Here is a 17,120-nt window from a genome sequence, read left to right on the forward strand (position 1 = left end):
GGGTTAGTTTCAGTATATACATGAAGAAGCTGTTCCTTAGGGAGTTTCAAAGATGTGAACAGTGATATCAACAGCGCAAAAGTGCCTCCACTCTTCCCTAACATCGTTAAACAGTACCCAAGATTATTTTAGATTTCCTTGGTATGTGTAATGGCTATATTTGAAGTAGCAGCTTACAAATGATTTATGAGGAAATGAGAAAATGCAGATATTTTTGCATACTTATTTTAAGAGCTTAAAAGAAACAAGAAAAATCAGAACCCCTGACCCACCACCTTCATGTGTACAGACATATTTGTACAACTCAAATAGGAGTCAAAAGTCACACAGTATTACTCACAGAAATCCATCTTTGACTTAAGGCAATACAAGCATTTGTCAGGGTCATATCATAACTGCAAAGATAAAAAAATATTAGAGATTAAGAAAAGTGCACATGCTTTTGCATAAATGCAATTTTGAGGTTATAGATCATACTTAAATTTCAAAGTTATTTTTAAATAAAGACAAAGATCTCCAGGGTGCTGGGAATAAGAAATAGTCTGCCTGACTTAAATATGACTGGCGTCATCCAGGAACTCAGAAATCCAAGTGGATACCAAATTAATGAAGCTCCTGATTCCTCTTTGAAGAGTGTGCCAGAACATCTCAGGCAAGACTGAGTAGCAAATGCTGGGTAGTAAATGCTGAAGGAGCTGGGGCTCAGCTGAGCGTACTGAGTGTTTACTGTACGGCAGGGGCAATTCTGCGCACTCGGACAGCAGACAAACAAGAGTCCTTGCTCTCAAGGATCTTACATTCTCTTGTTCCAACCACCGAACCATCCAATAAATCTGCAAGCACTTACGTGACAGACACTGTTCTAATCACTGGGGAAATACTGGTTGTCACAAGAGACCCTTGGGAGACTCTGAAATCATGTGATGATAATTTCATTTCTCTTTTTTATGTTTTACAATAATGGAAGAAACCGTGTAATGTATGCAAAATTCTTGCAAAACATTGCCCTCTTCGTCTATAAGTCATGCTTGCTTGCTGTGAAATGTTCCTAGTAGAGATCAGAGGGTACCTGCCTTAGGGCCCACACGAAGTAAGTTTTGATTAGAAGTTACCATTGAACCTGCTTCAGGAGAGTTTGCGTTCTAGGGTGAAGGCAGTGACCTTTGAGTCAGCTGCCAGTTCACCGTCACAACGCAGTCAGGCTGTGGACTGTAGGCAAACCCTTTGGTCTGTCCTTAAGACCAAACGGGATCAGAGACCCTGGATTGCTCAGGCAGTAAATCGCCTTCAACTAGAACATTACTTAGCACTGATTTAAGAAAAAACACACCAATAGACAGGACAGTAAAAACCTTTGGATGGTCTGTTTCTTGGTGCCCTGAAATTTCCTTCTCATTGTAATGAAAAGAACAAGGTAGGGATTATTGGCTCAAGGAGGGAAGCAGCCCTTACTTATGGCAAGGTCCTACGAAAGGTAATGAGCAAAACCAGATATGTATGAGCCCGGCTCTCACGGTGCTTCAATGTAGTCAAGGAGAAAGATGTTAATAATCACACAAGTCAATGTGGAATTACTACTGTGGCAACAGCTATGAAGAGGCAACACAAGAAAGCCTCGCACCGAGATTGGAATTAGCTGGGTGAGGAGCATTCCATGTAACAGGAACAGCATTCCTGGCTAGAACATGCGCGAGTTTGCATCCTCGTGGAAGACCAGGATTCGGGTCCCTGATTGAGGAAGGTTCTTAGTTTAAAAGTCTCTGTATTGGAGACGAGACAACCAGGGTTCGAATCCCAACTCCTATTTCTTATTTGTTGTGTAACCCTGGGCAAGACACTTTACCTACTGAAACTTCATTTGCCTCCTCTGCAAATGATAACTTATAACACTGTTATCATGATTAGCATAATACTCAGGTCATTTTTCTTATTGCCGATGTTTTCAAGGAAAGGGCAATATCTTTCTCTTTCACCATCCTTGTGCAAAAAGGAGGCACTAAATAATTACTTGCAATGAATTGAACTGATTTATATTTAATTATCACGGAGATTGTTCTTTTGACCTCAGGGTTAAGGTTCAAACACCTAAGAGCTCTGCTTTCATCACTAACTAGTAACCGCTTAAGGAAGGCAGAAACCCTTTCCGATAGTTTGAGGAGCTTCAGGATTTGGGAGAACGAGAAGGAAACCATTAGCAGGGTAAGCACTGACGTGGGTTTTACAGGAGGCAGTCCAGGGGAGTAGAGCCAGGTGTTCCAGTCGACTTGATTGAGAATATCAACCTGTGAACAGTAAGAACACCCAGTTTTCTACAGAACAACTTTTTCTAAATCTAAATCTAAAACAGACTTTTAGGTACTCAAAGCTATAATTTATACTGGCATGTCAAGATAATTTCTAAGTTTCTTTTCTAAAATAAATTCATATTAATCATGCTCTGTTAAATCAATATGAAAAGTACATACAAAAAAATTCTAAAACACTATCAGAGATGTCTCAGAAATAGGATAATTCTATACATTAGTTCACGCTGTTCAGATCACATTTTAAATAGGAAAAAAAAATACAATAAAAGATTGAGCCTCAAAACAAATTTTAGACCAACACTACTATTAAGTAATTCAAGTCAGCCAGCAAACAGCTGTTAAAGACATATTGGGCATGAAAAATAAGAGTGCTCTTTAAAGCCAACCTTATCTTCAAAGTGAGAATACAGGAAGTCCTTCCAGTCATCAGTGGTTATGCTCTGGTAGGAAAATTTCTCAACATAAGCCTTCAGGAATCCTAGGAAAACCTCTAAAAGTTAAAAAAAAAAAGTCTATTAATGGAAAGGTAATTATTTAACATTTTTTTTCTGGTGCTTGGTATTGTACTGTTAACCACAGAGAACATTCAGAAAAGAGTCAGTGTTCAAAAAGGTGGTAGGACTTAAGTTGGAACTTAAAAAATATATGTAACTTGATTGAAGGGAGAAGAGAAATCCTAATTATCGGTAAAGGGATCACACAATGAAGACACCGAAAAGTAACACACAGCACAAGTTCTAAAGGCAATGACTCAATTAAGAGAGAAATATCGGACGGGCAGAATGGGCCCAGAGGAGGAAGGGCTTTCAAAGACCTTCAACAAAGGAGAATACCTACACACTCAGCAACGGGGAAGGTTACATAAACTCAGCACATCCATACCATGTAATACTAGGATGGCATTAAAAAGTGTGAGATAGATTTGTATATTCTGATATGAGAGGATATATGTGAAATACTGAATTGAAGAAATGTGGAGTAAGTATGTAGTATGATTCCTTTTCTGTAATCAAAATAATTATATATATTTATCTGCCTATTTGTTCATTTACACTTTGAAAAATATCTGCAGCCATCCACACCAGACCACTCTAATAGTGGTTATCCCTGGGGAGTGGAAAGGGTCACTGAGCAACTCTCACTTTTTACTCTTATAAACTTCTATACCACACACATTTATTCCAATGAATATGTAATATTTTCCTAACTTGTAAAATACTGATGAGTTGGTGTGTGTGCTTTTTTAAGTCAAGCAGCACAATTTTGAACTTGGTGGTTCAAGATTTTAAGTAGAGAGGTAACATTAGAAAATGATACAGATTTCTTCAGCAACCACATACAGAAGGAACTGAAAGAATAAAATGGAGCCAAATCAACAGTTCAAAATTCTTCCTTGTTCTTCATGTTACCCCCAAAAAATAATTTCAGAAAATGCTAATGACTTGCCTGGTCCTCCAAGAAGCTGCTCAAGGTAAAAGAGTAAAGCAAAGCCCTTTGCATAGGGAACTGAAGAATATGCGATATCAGGGTCTACATTCGCCAAATCAACCACAAGTTTGGTGAAAGGATGTGTATCCCCAAAAGTCTTTATCTGCAAGACACAAAGTTGGATGAATGTTCAAATATGAAGACTAGTTACCACCATGCAAACAAACTAATGAGGAAGTATTACTTCCCACAGTGGCACATTTTAGGGGAGTCTAGAACATATACAACTCAGAGACTGGAAACTGTAGGATATGTCAGCATAAATTTCTGGAAGCCTATTAATGGAATGGCTACTTACGTAATGTTCCATGGTATTTCTTGCCCTGTAATAAGCTTTATTCTTTGTAAAAGACTAGAAAAGTGTTTCAATGCCTGGCCAGAAAATTCAGCTTTCAGCAGATAGCACTTTAAAGTAACAAATATACCAAATAAAATTCAAACACAGTAACTGACTATTTTACTTGCAAAGACCTAATGAGGTCCTACTGGTCATGAACACATTTGGGGCAGAGTCCAATAGAATATTATACCAGTATCCGCTAGATTTTCCACCCTGTGAAAATGATTTTTTGTTGCTACTGAGGAAAGGTGCTTTCCAACCTAAATTTTTGAACACCTATACAATTTCGGGTGACTGCTTTTAAAAGTATGACTCATTTACCGAATTCTGTAGCTCTCCCCATCCTCCCAGAGCATGAAAGTGTCTGAACCTTTCACCAAACAACCGTCCGCAAATGTGGCGTTCCAAGTACACAGTATGTCCTTCATTTAACCTGAAAAATTTATTTTAAATAAAAATAAAAACAGTGACACAGCTGAGAGGAAAAGGCATTACAACCAACAAGGTATTTCCTTTTTGGCTTTTCTACAAAGTAAAGCAAGTGTAAAGCATGACCACTCCTGTCTAGGCAGCTACCCGGAGTGCTTCCCTGCATCCAATCCAGAACAATGGGAAGCCTGGCCAAGCAGAGGGTGGCAGGGAAAATTAGGCCATGGTTCTGGTTTTATGTGTCCTAAGCTGTGACTATCCCAGGAACTAAAGAACAAGCATAAACCGAATACCTCTACTCTACCTAACACCGCGACAAGTGTTACAGAATTAAAAAAAAAAAAAATCTGTGCACCAAAGAGGTGATACCAAAGACAAACAAGATATACACACAAAACAATTCAGAGTGGTGGGAGGCAGGAAAAGAAATTAATATGAAGAACCAATAAAAAAAAAATCTTACCAAAAGTGATCCCAAGTTTTGTTGGTCACTAGATTTCCTGTCCAACTATGAGATATTTCATGTGCAATAACCTAAAGGAAACAATGGATGCATTTAGTAGTAAAATTCATTACCTTATTCGAAAATAACTCACTATGTAAATGTAAACCTTCTAGTTCTTTCAATTCTAAGTTCATTTTTTTAAACATTTAGCTGGGAGGTTCACGTTATTACTCAGTTCATCAAAAAAAAATATAATTTAGCAAAAGACAAAAAAGTATAACAGTTTAAAAAAATTAGGAACAAAAACTCATTTAGAAAATATTAAATTAAATGGATACATCACTTCATTAAAAAATATTTAATGAACATGTGAAGAGATAAAAACCATAATATGTTCTTACATCTGCTAAGGATTTAAGAATGGTTAATGTATTTAACTATTAATAACAGTTAATGTAACAATGTTTTACAAGAATTCTCAAGTATTCTTTTATAACCATATCTTTAACATAACAATGCAATGGATAGTTTTAAATTCAGTTGACTTAATACTTCATGAGGGTAAGACACTGACAACAAATGTTTAACTTACATTGGAAAGGGACTTGTCACCTGCCTAAAAAAGAAGAAAATGACCTTAGTAGTTCAGTAATCAAATTACAGCCTATATCAAGATGTACTATTCTGGCATTAACTCCCTGGCATTGTATTTCTGCATGGTATGCCTAAGAGTTCAAAACAGACATGTATTTAGAAAATAAAACAGAATATGCAGAACTAAAAAACAGCATAATTCTTTCCTAATCCCAGAGAAATTTTCCAACACCAGCAGGGCCAGTATTCTTGTCTCTAATTAACTTCTGGGAGACATTTCTCCTACTTCCATTTTTTATATGTGCTCTTATTTACCCTTATTTACCTTCTTCCTCTCTATTATCCACTGTATGTTTTTAAAAATTTTATAGTGTCTCCTATGATGTATTTTATTTTCCTTATTTAGTTGCTAATCCTACTCACTGGGTTGTAGGAAGGTAAAGTGAGGGGTTTTTTCTTTGTTTGTTTTATACCAGTACCTATATGCCAAATGTAAATGGTATAGTTTCTTTGTCTGGATACATAACTCATCAATGGATTGCTGTTACACAGCACCCCACCCCTTGAAATCCCAAACAGCTTACCCCAAATATTTTTTTCTCCCAAATGGCCAAATTGTTTTCTTTTGAAAAATGAGATGATGATAACCACAATAAACAATAAAATTAGAAACAAGCATCATATAAATAAAAATTTTTAAAAAAATTATTGGAAATCTAAGGTTCTCTATTCCTAGGTTTATATTTGAGAAGAATGCAATTTCAAATGAAAACTATGTACACTTACCAGCAGAGTAGGAGTTACAAAAGTGAGGCAAGGATTTTCCATGCCGCCATAAGGGAAGGATGGTGGCAGGACCAATAGGTCATACTGCCCCCATACGTATGGGCCTCCCAGATCTTCTGCAATTTTAAGCATAGCTTCAGTCTGGAAAATTAATGCATATATATTTGTATGTCTTCATTAGCATAATAAATTCTTAAAAGTATATATTGCTTTCTATGAATCTTGTAAGTTAGTGATGCTCATTTTAAATGAAAACAATACAAAAAATGTAGCAGATGCAAATTCACATAAAATAAGATGTATTTGATTCTTTTATCACATCACCTAACACCATCACCTTTCATACTCAAATTCTTAAAATGACCGTCTACCACAATTGTTAAAAAGGGTGACTAACCTCAGAAAATTCATAAGCTGACTTTTCCACCTGCTCTTTCTCAGACCATACCAATGTTCTCGGGCCAATCTGCCTGCAAAATTAAAAAGCCTATTAAAAAGGAATTCAAGGCAAATTACGCACCTGGCTCTAGGAGAGATTTAAAGCACTGTGTACAAATCCTCCAGTAGGAGTGTGATTCACCATGTGCTCAGGGCAGGGCTGAGGTTAAATGCCCTCTCAGAGACACAAGCCTGCTCTTGTTGTGTGCAGCAATGGATATGCAGCTCTCTAAAGAGACACAGTCTGGGCCAAATGAAAACTGAGACAAGGTACCCCCAAAGGTTAGTTTACTGGCTTCTGGTAAGACATGTGGGATCTAGTTTCCTCCCTCAGTGTCACAAGTGTAGAAACCCACTTGCAGCTCACTAAGAGATTCTTCCAGAACAGGGGTGGATGTAAACTTTGTTATGTACTTAAAGGCTGAACACTCTTCTATCAAAGAAACAAATAGAAAAGGGAGGAAATCCTGTGACATACTACAACATGGACGAATCTTTAGGATGTTATGTAAGTGGATAAACCAGTTACAAAAGGACAAATACTCTATGATTCCATTTATGAGGTATTTAAAGTAGTCAAATTCATAGAAACAGAAAGTACAAGGGTGGTCACTAGGAGCCAGGGAGAGGGAGACGTGAGGAATTGTTGCTTAAAGAGTATAGAGTTTCAGTTTTGCAGGACGAAAATGTGCTGGAGATTTGTTTCACAGCAATGTGAATGTAGTTCTTACTCCTGAACTGTACACTTAAAAATGGTTAAGATGTTAAATTCAGGTCCTTTTTAAACCACAATAAGAAGGAAGAAACAAATAGAACTCTATATCACTTATATAGAGCTTAAACTAAAAAATATTTTTTCTCATCTAAAATATGTTATATAACACAAAACTCCAAGCAACAAGGCTTGCCTTGATATTGGCCCAGAGAGGAAGTGAACTCTATGACAGTGCTACTCAAACTTTCATTTGCATACAAATAACTTGGGAGCTTGTAAAAATACAGATTCTGATGTAGTAAGTTTGGGACAGGGGCCAAGAATTTGCTTTTCTAAACCAACACCCAGTTGATCCTAAGCTATTGGAATGCAGACCACACTGAGTAGCAACGGTAACCAATGCGATTCAACATAAATTTAATGAAAACCACAAATGTGAGCTACATATGAAATTTCAAATGGTCTAGTGGCCACATTTTTTAAAAAGCAAAATTAAATAGACAAAAATAATTTTAATATATTTTGTTTAATCCAATACATCCAAAATATTATTTCAGCCTGTAATCAACATAAAAAATGAGTAGTGATGTGATTGACATTCCTTTTCATACGAAGCCCTTAGAAATCCAGTGTGTACTTTACATTTACAGCACATCTCAGACCTCATGTGGTCAGCAGCTGCCACCCTACAGAATACGGGTCTGTGTAGTGAGCTCACAGAAACCTAGATCTGTTTGGGTCCTGGCTCTGCCATTTCCTTGCTATATGACTCTAAGCCAATTACTAAAACTCACCAAGCACTGGTAAATGGGGGGAAAATAACCGTATCTACTTTAGAGAGACGGGAGGATTCAATAGGATAATGCATTGGAGATGGTTCATAATAAGATCTTTTAAATGGTCAGCTACTAAAAAAATAAAAATAAAAATAAATTGTCAGCTACTGTGACAGTCATTATAATCATCATTTAGTAAATGGCTTCCCATTGGTTAGGTCTGTTAATCCTCACAAAAAGTCTTTGAAATCCATATTATTATTTCTAGCTTCTAGATGAAAAAAATGAAACCCACAGACATAGCTAGTAACTACTGGAGCTAGGATCAGAATCTGTGTTTGCCTGACTTCTCTATCATGTCCTTATTTCTGGCAAGTTAAGGAGTGTAGTTACTAAAGATATTCTTATTTTTTAGTTATTTAGAAATAAACAAAAAAATTAAGGAAGGGCACTCTGTATATTGGTAAAATTTTAATAAAAGATCTTATATGTCTTGAATATTTATAGACTTCCAAGTGCTTTCATATCTTTTATCTCCTTTGTTTCACATAAACACCCTATGGTTAGGGAAGGGAGATATCATTACAATGACGACAAGGAGGCTATGAGAAGTGACTGGTTCAAGTTTCCATTAGAATCCAGACCTATAATTAAAGGTAAGTGGATGCTCAGTCTATTATACTTGGAGAATCTAAGCAGTCAGTGACTGGTAAAGGTTTTTTAATTTAAAATTAATTTGTTATCTATATATATAAAAGCCTAAGCAACCGTTCAACCATTTGACCGGTAGCTATGACATGCACTGACCACCAGGGGGCAGATGCTCAACACACAGACATAGAAACATGGAACAGACTGATGAATCTCAGAGCAAAGGGGGAAGGAGGGAGGGCGGGAAGAGATTAACCAAAGATCTTATATGTATACTAGAGGCCCAGTGCACGGATTTGTGAACTGGTGGGGTCCCTTGGCCTGGCCTGCGGGGACTGGGCTGAAACCGGCCCTCCGACATCCCTCGCAGGGTCCTGAATTGTGAGAGGGCGCAGGGAAGGCCGAGGGAATCCGTGCACCGGGCCTCTAGTATTTTATAATTAGATTTTAATGTTTCTAGAACTGTCAGATTGATATGTTAAAAAACACACAAATGGCCGACTAGGTTATCCCAAACAAATGTTCAAGATGCCTAAGGTTCAATCTTTCTATAAACCTCAAAATTTGTCTAAAAGCTCACCTGCTTTCTAAAGCTCCAACAACTAAAGCAATCAAGTAGCAGGGAATCGGGACCTAAAGGGGGCAAACAAAACACACCACATGCTTGAATTAGTGTTTGAAAATGTTACAAAGTAAGACAATTCGTATTAAAAGTAAGTGAATTTCCTTTTGAATGTCCAAACAGTAGTATGGATTACTTTCCTTTTGTACTTCTCAAATAGTTCTTATTTTTGAGAGATCAAAATTGTAATGTACACCATTTCAAAACATCTATTTCCCTTTTATTCCATTAGGAAGGAAAGCTTCTGAAATGTGAAAAACATATTGCACAAGATATATTTTAAACATTTCTCAAAAATTAACCTCTGCCCTGACCGGTTTGGCTCAGTGGATAGAGCGTCGGCCTGCGGACTCAAGGGTCCCAGGTTTGATTCCGGTCAAGGGCATGTACAGTAGGGGGCGTGCAGGAGGCAGCTGATTGATGTTTAACCTCTCTCATTGATGTTTCTAACTCTTTATCCCTCTTCTTTCCTCTCTGTAAAAAATCAATAAAATATATTTTAAAAAATTTTTTAAAAAATTAACCTCTAAGACAACTGTACCCTTCTTTTAGGTTTTTTATCTTGATTTAATTTTTTTTTTTAAAAACCTCATTTTTCTAAACCACTCCTGGTGTAATTTAAGAGAAAAACAAAATAATTTAGCAGTAAAAAGATGCTGAAGGTTTTGGGAGCTTGGAATCTCAGAAGCTGGAGTGGGAGCAAAATTGTCCACTGTGCTACATAGAAATTTTAACTTAAAACAACTGTACCAAAATGCTTTTTTGGGGGGCCTAAAACTGCTCTTCCATTTGTAAACACTAAAGGACCACACTCTGGTACCAGAGCAGGAGAAAGTATAATAACTTAAAGGAATAGAAAACCTGCTACTAACTGGGATGAGGAAAAATGGGATCTGGCATGCCCCTACTACGCCTTTCTAGCAACCTCTTTCTTCAACATGACACTATAAGTAGAACGAAATATTTTAAAAGCACAAAAGAAAAAGAAATGATGAAAAAAGGAAAAACAAGCCGCTTTCTAAATTCTGAAATATTTCAAAAGCAATTTTGCTCCCTGGATAGGTAAGAGCTATTTATAGTTCAACCACCAACTAAATAGGAAGATCCAGACCCTAAGAACTTACTTTTTGGCTGAATCTGTATATTTTCCTGCTCGGATCTCCTGGGTCAGGTGCTTCTCCATCCCGAATGGCACTCATAAGTGCTACCAGTTCTTTAGGGACAGACACCTCATGGACAAGAAAAATCATTTCCAGTTTTAAGTAAAAGGTCCTATGTTTCTTGAACTACTTATGTAACATAACTTTTTCCCCCCAATTTGTGACTATCTATACAATAAATAGACCTTGAACCCAATAAGTTCAGATGTATCAGCTTTGTAAATAGAATTAGCAATATGTAAAACTGGCTTCTTTAAAAGCAAATGTGAACTATCTATCCATTCATCCATCCACATTAAGAACACTTGGTAGAAACTAAATTAAAATCCCAGCTCTGCCACTTACTAACTGCCTGGACTTGGGCAAAGAACCTCCCTGAGCCTCTGTTTCTCCATCAAATGAGGCTAATACTTTATAGGCCTGCTGCAGGGAATAAATAACACACACAAAGAGCCAGCACCATGTCCGGCAATGACAGCCACCATCACCTCTTCTCTCTACAGGTTCAAAGGCTCCTACATTCACTTTAGGACAGAGAATACAGTTTGGAACAATTTTATATTTAAAACTTAAACTTGGAGTTAAAAAATAGAAGAACTTTTAAAGGGTCATCGTATGAGAAACTGAAAGTTATTGCCAAGAATGGTAAAATAATTTTCTCTGGAAATTTGTATGGAAAAGATCCTTCTGGCGCAAACCGTACAGACACTTAAATGTGCAACCCCAGCTCCATGCTTCTGAAAGTTTTGTTTCTAATGAGTGCCAGAATCAGGACTATCCTCTGAAAATTAATGATCCATCGAGCACCCATTCTAGTAAGAGCTAGATTTTTCTTGCATGGTCTCGTACTCAAAGCAGGCAGAACCAAGTGCTATAATCACCATGGACCCTAGAACTATAAGCATTCAGAAAATAATTTGGTTCTGTTTCCTCCCTTCATTTACACAGTGATATGTTATATGGTGTAGGTTGGCTGTAGGATGATCTGGGAATCAAGAAGGTCCCATAAACACAGGTTAGTTCTCAATTCTATTGGCTTGGTCCAAGTCCGTGGACAGCAAACTGCGGCTCGCGAGCCACATGCGGCTCTTTGGCCCCTTGAGTGTGGCTCTTCCACAAAATACCATGTGCGGGCACGCGGACGGTGCATTGAAACTTCGTGGCCCATGCGCAGAAGTCGGTTTTCGGCCTGGGCGAGTCTATTTTGAAGAAGTACTGTAGATATTTGGCTCTGTTGACCACTGGTCTAAGTAGTCTGGCCTCCGGGATAGTATTGATTTACTAACTATAATTCACCTTTTCCTAAAAGGATTAGCAGTACCCAGAACAAGAATAAGTTGGAAATGTATAGAAAAATTTGTCATATATGCCTGTTAGATGTTTATATGGGTATAGTGTACATTCACAGAACTTTTATTCTGCAAATGTCCATTTTTTAAAGTTAAAAAAAAATTGTTCCCATAATCTTATTTTTAGGTGCAGAATTGTGAATTCTTTTTAAATTCAGAATGCTACTCATTTCTTTTTTTTTTTTACACTTATGTTCAAAACTGCCTTTAAAACAGAAATTCAAAATGAGGTCCACAGCCTCTTTTGTACATATTTCAGGTAGAATTTAATTAAACAAAAATTCAATGCTTATCTCTGCTTCTCATTTATATTACATTTACTTACATGAATCACTTAATTCAGTGAATAATTTGTGGTATTTACCTCTGCACTGTAGGTTAACTTCACAGAAGGCGTGTCCTGGCAAGGGAGAATTGCTCGGCAGTGGATGGCCTGGGAAGGGGAGAGAGAACAAGAAACAGCTGGTTCCCTTTCTTATAAACCAAATCACTACCCCCCAAAAAAAATCATTAGAATTGCAGCATTGTCCTTAGACACATTCTTTTTAAAGATAAAAACACATCTCACAATTCTTGGGATCTTTTAAAGTAGCAAAAACGTATTTGCCAATTTAAAAAATCTGATTTTCCATTTTAATGTGTGCTCAATGATCGCATTTCAGGCTGGAAAATAAAGCAGTGCTATGCAGTGTTTCCTACTCTGGGCTCTGAGTAACAGCAGTGCCCAGCGAGAAGCTGTTAGGAAAAAAGGGCTATTTGGCGAAATACACTTGGGATCTTGGGGAGTCACTAGGAACATTGTGTCCTGAAGCCTCTGAAGAAACCTAAACTAAAGAAGACTGTGTTCACACTTTTTTTTTTTTTAACATGAAACCCATTTTTCTCTGGTGAGTAACAGCTAATGGGATGCCAGTGTTCTGAGAAACACAGCTTGGAAAACGCTGCTCGAGTCTTGATGTTTCCAGTCTTGCAACAAACCCTGAAGGTAAAAACTAGGCAGAAAAGGGGGAAGAACAGTCTCTCTCAATACCATGCAGGCAAGTTCATTCATGAAATATATAAAGTGTTCCTTTGCTTCCACAGCAGTCTGTCATCAACATGGGTCCCACGGAGAAGGGTGGCAGAGCACCTACGGTTTTAGGTCTCGGCCTGTTTACAACTAAGTCTGTATTTGTTGCTGGTGAGCAAAGCAACCCAGCCTTATTGAGAGTCTCCTGAGCCTAAAGGAATGCTGATACTAATGTTCTCTCTCTGCGACTGTTGTAATTCATAGACAGACTTCATGACACCACAAACTTCCTTAAAACCCCAAACTCCTGCCCTTTTCACTTCAGACCTAGTAGCTTCTCCAAAGATATGAGATCCCGACTGACTTCTAGATGAATGGAGTAGAACCATAAGAGCCACCTGGTTCGTTCGCCCAAAATGAGGTTTCAAGACCATGCTTTTTAAGTTCTTTTATGGGCTCTGGTTAGGTGACTTGGCAATGCCAAGGAGTTTTATATGCATTTCACTAGATAAGACCAAACCCAGGCAAATATGCAGAGAGGATAATTGTAAACAAATTTCTCAACCAAAATCGTATTTACGTGCTTCCTATCAACTGCAATAATTTCTGAATTTAACAGAAATCTCTTTCTTCTACTTCAAAAACTGTTGCCAATAAGAAATGGAAAAATATTCAAAATTCACATTCTTATGGTTCACGAATCTCGCAGTTCCTGCCAACTTTAATTTATGGACATTCTATAAGAATTACTTAGAATCAGGTATTGCTAAGAGAGTGCACAGCTTGTACATTCTTGCCTAGAGCGTTCTATCTCTTTCAGGTTAAATCTAAGGGTTTCTTAGATTGAAAAGGTATTTCAATTGGCAAAAGAAAGTAACCATGTCTAATTCACATGCCAACATTGCTTCCTTTTTTATAGACTTGCATTCAAATTTGAGCCTACCATAATATCTGTCATGCAGGAATATTAGGATTAAAATATGCAAAGTATTTAACACAATGCTTGGAAATATAATAAACAGCTAATGAAGTGGGTTCCTTTAATGTCAACTATTTGATTACTGACAGAAGTAGGTGTTTTTTTTTCCCTTTCAGAACAGAGTTTGATGCTTACTATTTTTATGATAAATTGTCTCTACTCTTAGATTTTAAACAGATGTTTAAATCATATTGTTTTAAAGGTACATTTAGTATATACTTTGTGCATGTGTAAGGAGGTTGGAGGGGTTATGCACCTACTTCAATGGTAATGATGTCTGGAGAGAAATAGGGAATCTGATATTTCACTTTCTACTTCTTTATTGTTAACAATGTTCGTAATCAGTACAGATTTTGTTTTATTAACATTTTCCTTTCATTTTATGACCATTTATTAAGTGTAAACGGTATGCCAAGTTCTACGTTAGGTGCTGGGATATCAATATAAATATGACCCAGATAGTCCAATCTAGATAGACATGTTTTCAAATTAAAGAATGTTTCTTTTGTTAAAGTAATATGTGAATCCATTAATAGTGAGAGATAGAGATGAAAATGTTATTTTTACAACAGAAGATTAATTAAATTGCTATCTCAGGTAAAACCCATGTATCCATAAGACCACTGTCTACTTTGCTTCATTCAACTTCATGAGCTGGGAATAATAACTCATTCTGAATTCTCTTTACCTGGCACTGACTAAAGAGATATGGGTGCTCCTTCCCGGAAGTTTGTTCAGGAGTGAGCCACTGCAGGGCAGAAGATTTTGGCGATGTTTCAAAAGAAATTTCTATAACCACTTCTTGATTTCTATAAGAAACAAACCAATATATTAGTACAGTATAATTCAATCTAACTAAAATCTGAATTCATAATATCAACAGAAATAATATCTTAACATTATTAAATAACAGAAATAATATTTTACGTGGTCTTGTTACTGATTGAGAGTAAGCTCTAGAAATGTCACGTCCTAAGTGGGTAAGTTTGCCTCTCACATTCCTACCTGAATGCCAGCCTGTATCCTTTTCATTCTACCAAACTAACTGCTTATGAAGATATAACAGGAACTAATAATTAGAATACTCCAGCTTTTTGTGTGTGAGATACAATGTAATCTTTTATGATAGTGGGAAAATGGAAGAAATAATTTTGAAACGTGGACTACACAGCAGTGGGTCCAGAGTATAATGTATTGCAGTTACTAAACTGCAAACTGTTACTAAACAAGGTTAAGTCAAGAAACTGAGAATAAGCTTTTAGAAACATTTAGAGTCGTTTTTGTTTGTGGAATCTAGTAATAAAAACTGTGTGCTTGGATTAATCTCTTCTTCCTTGTATTTCATTTTTATTGCATTCAACAAAAGTATCCGTCTGTGGCGGATTAGAAATAACAAAAACTAATCCTTCGCCCCAATAGTTTGAGCAGCACAGACAGTGAGGAAACAGCAAGACAGTGCGGGGGACCAGCAGCCATGCTTGTGTTTGAGTCCTGACTGCCACTTACTTGTGCTAATTATTTGACCTCCCTATGTCACAGTTGCTTCACCTGTAGAATGGGGTTAATGACATCCACCTCACGAATGATGTGTGGGTTTTTCCTTTCTTTTTCTTAACTGGAAAAAGAAGTCATGGAAACTTGGCCACTAAAAGGTGGGGAAGATCACCCTTGTTCTAGGCCAGTGGTTTTCTGCCCTTTTCTCTTCCCCAATATATCAAGGAGTGGAATATACTCCTAATATGACAATTCTGGCTGCCATTTCTTGAATAAGTTACTTCGAGTTTTCCTTTCCTCATCTGTAAAGTGCAGGTCCTACCCAGAGGGTTACTGTAAGGATTAGGTAAAAGATTGCATCTAAAGCACTTATCTCAAGATTATGACATAGAAATGGTTCTCTGTTTGTCACTGTTATTATTCCATTAATAAAAGTGGCTGGCCTCTTAAAAAAAGGTTTAAATTAATGGAAAATATATTCCTCTACTATTTAGCTGTGAAAGAGGGTAATATTCATACTTGCTCAGAGCAATGGGAAGAGAGATTTCCATGGGTGATCCTTTGTAACTTTGTCTTTCTCCAAGAACATATTTGACTTCTTGTCCATTGATGACCACTTTTTCTATTGTAAGGTCCTTTGTATCCAAAATCTAGAATTAAATTAATCCTTTTAAGTTATAAGAAAACTAGAGGCCAAGTGCATGAATCTGCCCCAATTGGAGCAGATTGGAGCTGGGCCTGTCAGGAGAAGGAGACGGCGGGAGGCTGGCTGACTGGCCCGCCTAGCTGTGAAAGAGGGTAATATTCATACTTGCTCAGAGCAATGGGAAGAGAGATTTCCATGGGTGATCCTTTGTAACTTTGTCTTTCTCCAAGAACATATTTGACTTCTTGTCCATTGATGACCACTTTTTCTATTGTAAGGTCCTTTGTATCTAAAATCTAGAATGAAATTAGTCCTTTTAAATTATAAGAAAACTAGAGGCCAAGTGCACGAATTCGTGCAATCAGCCCCAATCGGGGCAGATTGGAGCTGGGCCTGTCAGGAGGAGGAGGACCCAACCTCCAGTTGGGCTGGTTCGCTGACCGCATTGGGCACCAAAGCGACTGGTTGTTCCAGCATTCAGGTGGCTGGCTTTTTATATATATAGATAGAGAAGACATTATCCATCTGATTGTGATATTAGTTTCCAAGTTGTTTTCCCCAAAATAGGGAGTTAAGTCTATCATGCTTGACTCCAGATTTCCTCTTCTGTCTCTCAGACTCCTTTATACACCAGAGAAAACTAATATTAGAAATAGGTCAACTGCAATGATTACAGAGTAGAACTAGCTGCTTATGGAGAGGAAGACACAGACAGTGAAATTCAGGAATGAAAGGAGGCAAAAGTTAGCATAAGCCCCCTCCCTCGGGACCCAAACTTCCTGAAAATTTTGGGGTTCTAAAAGTTTTTTACATAGTGGTAAGTCTGGGATAGTCACACAAATCTGGGGCTTTTAGTGAAAGTCAAACAAATGTCTATGCTTCTATCTCCTAAA

General features: G+C 37.3%; 1 protein-coding gene across 4 annotated transcripts in view; it reads right to left on the minus strand.

Annotated features, from left to right (window-relative positions):
* LTA4H (leukotriene A4 hydrolase) overlaps positions 1 to 17,120 on the minus strand; it is a 30,077-nt gene that overhangs the window by 5,456 nt on the left and 7,501 nt on the right. For 2 of the 4 annotated variants that reach the window (XM_006757621.2, XM_006757622.2), the window contains exons 2-15: positions 16,101 to 16,231; positions 14,776 to 14,896; positions 12,464 to 12,532; positions 10,715 to 10,819; positions 9,549 to 9,601; positions 6,786 to 6,858; positions 6,389 to 6,529; positions 5,601 to 5,624; positions 5,027 to 5,097; positions 4,456 to 4,567; positions 3,753 to 3,897; positions 2,693 to 2,796; positions 2,212 to 2,282; positions 341 to 395 (exon numbers count right to left, since the gene is read on the minus strand). In XM_006757621.2, the coding sequence (XP_006757684.1) occupies positions 341 to 395; positions 2,212 to 2,282; positions 2,693 to 2,796; positions 3,753 to 3,897; positions 4,456 to 4,567; positions 5,027 to 5,097; positions 5,601 to 5,624; positions 6,389 to 6,529; positions 6,786 to 6,858; positions 9,549 to 9,601; positions 10,715 to 10,819; positions 12,464 to 12,532; positions 14,776 to 14,896; positions 16,101 to 16,231 (1,275 nt within the window). Of the gene's footprint in view, positions 1 to 340; positions 396 to 2,211; positions 2,283 to 2,692; positions 2,797 to 3,752; positions 3,898 to 4,455; positions 4,568 to 5,026; positions 5,098 to 5,600; positions 5,625 to 6,388; positions 6,530 to 6,785; positions 6,859 to 9,548; positions 9,602 to 10,714; positions 10,820 to 12,463; positions 12,533 to 14,775; positions 14,897 to 16,100; positions 16,232 to 16,392; positions 16,524 to 17,120 lie in introns of all 4 variants that reach the window. The other 2 variants (XM_006757623.2, XM_015559988.1) reach the window with 1 other exon arrangement.

Source organism: Myotis davidii, unplaced genomic scaffold (assembly GCF_000327345.1).
Source record: "Myotis davidii unplaced genomic scaffold, ASM32734v1 scaffold13, whole genome shotgun sequence".
In the NCBI taxonomy this organism is placed as follows: Eukaryota; Metazoa; Chordata; class Mammalia; order Chiroptera; family Vespertilionidae; genus Myotis; species Myotis davidii.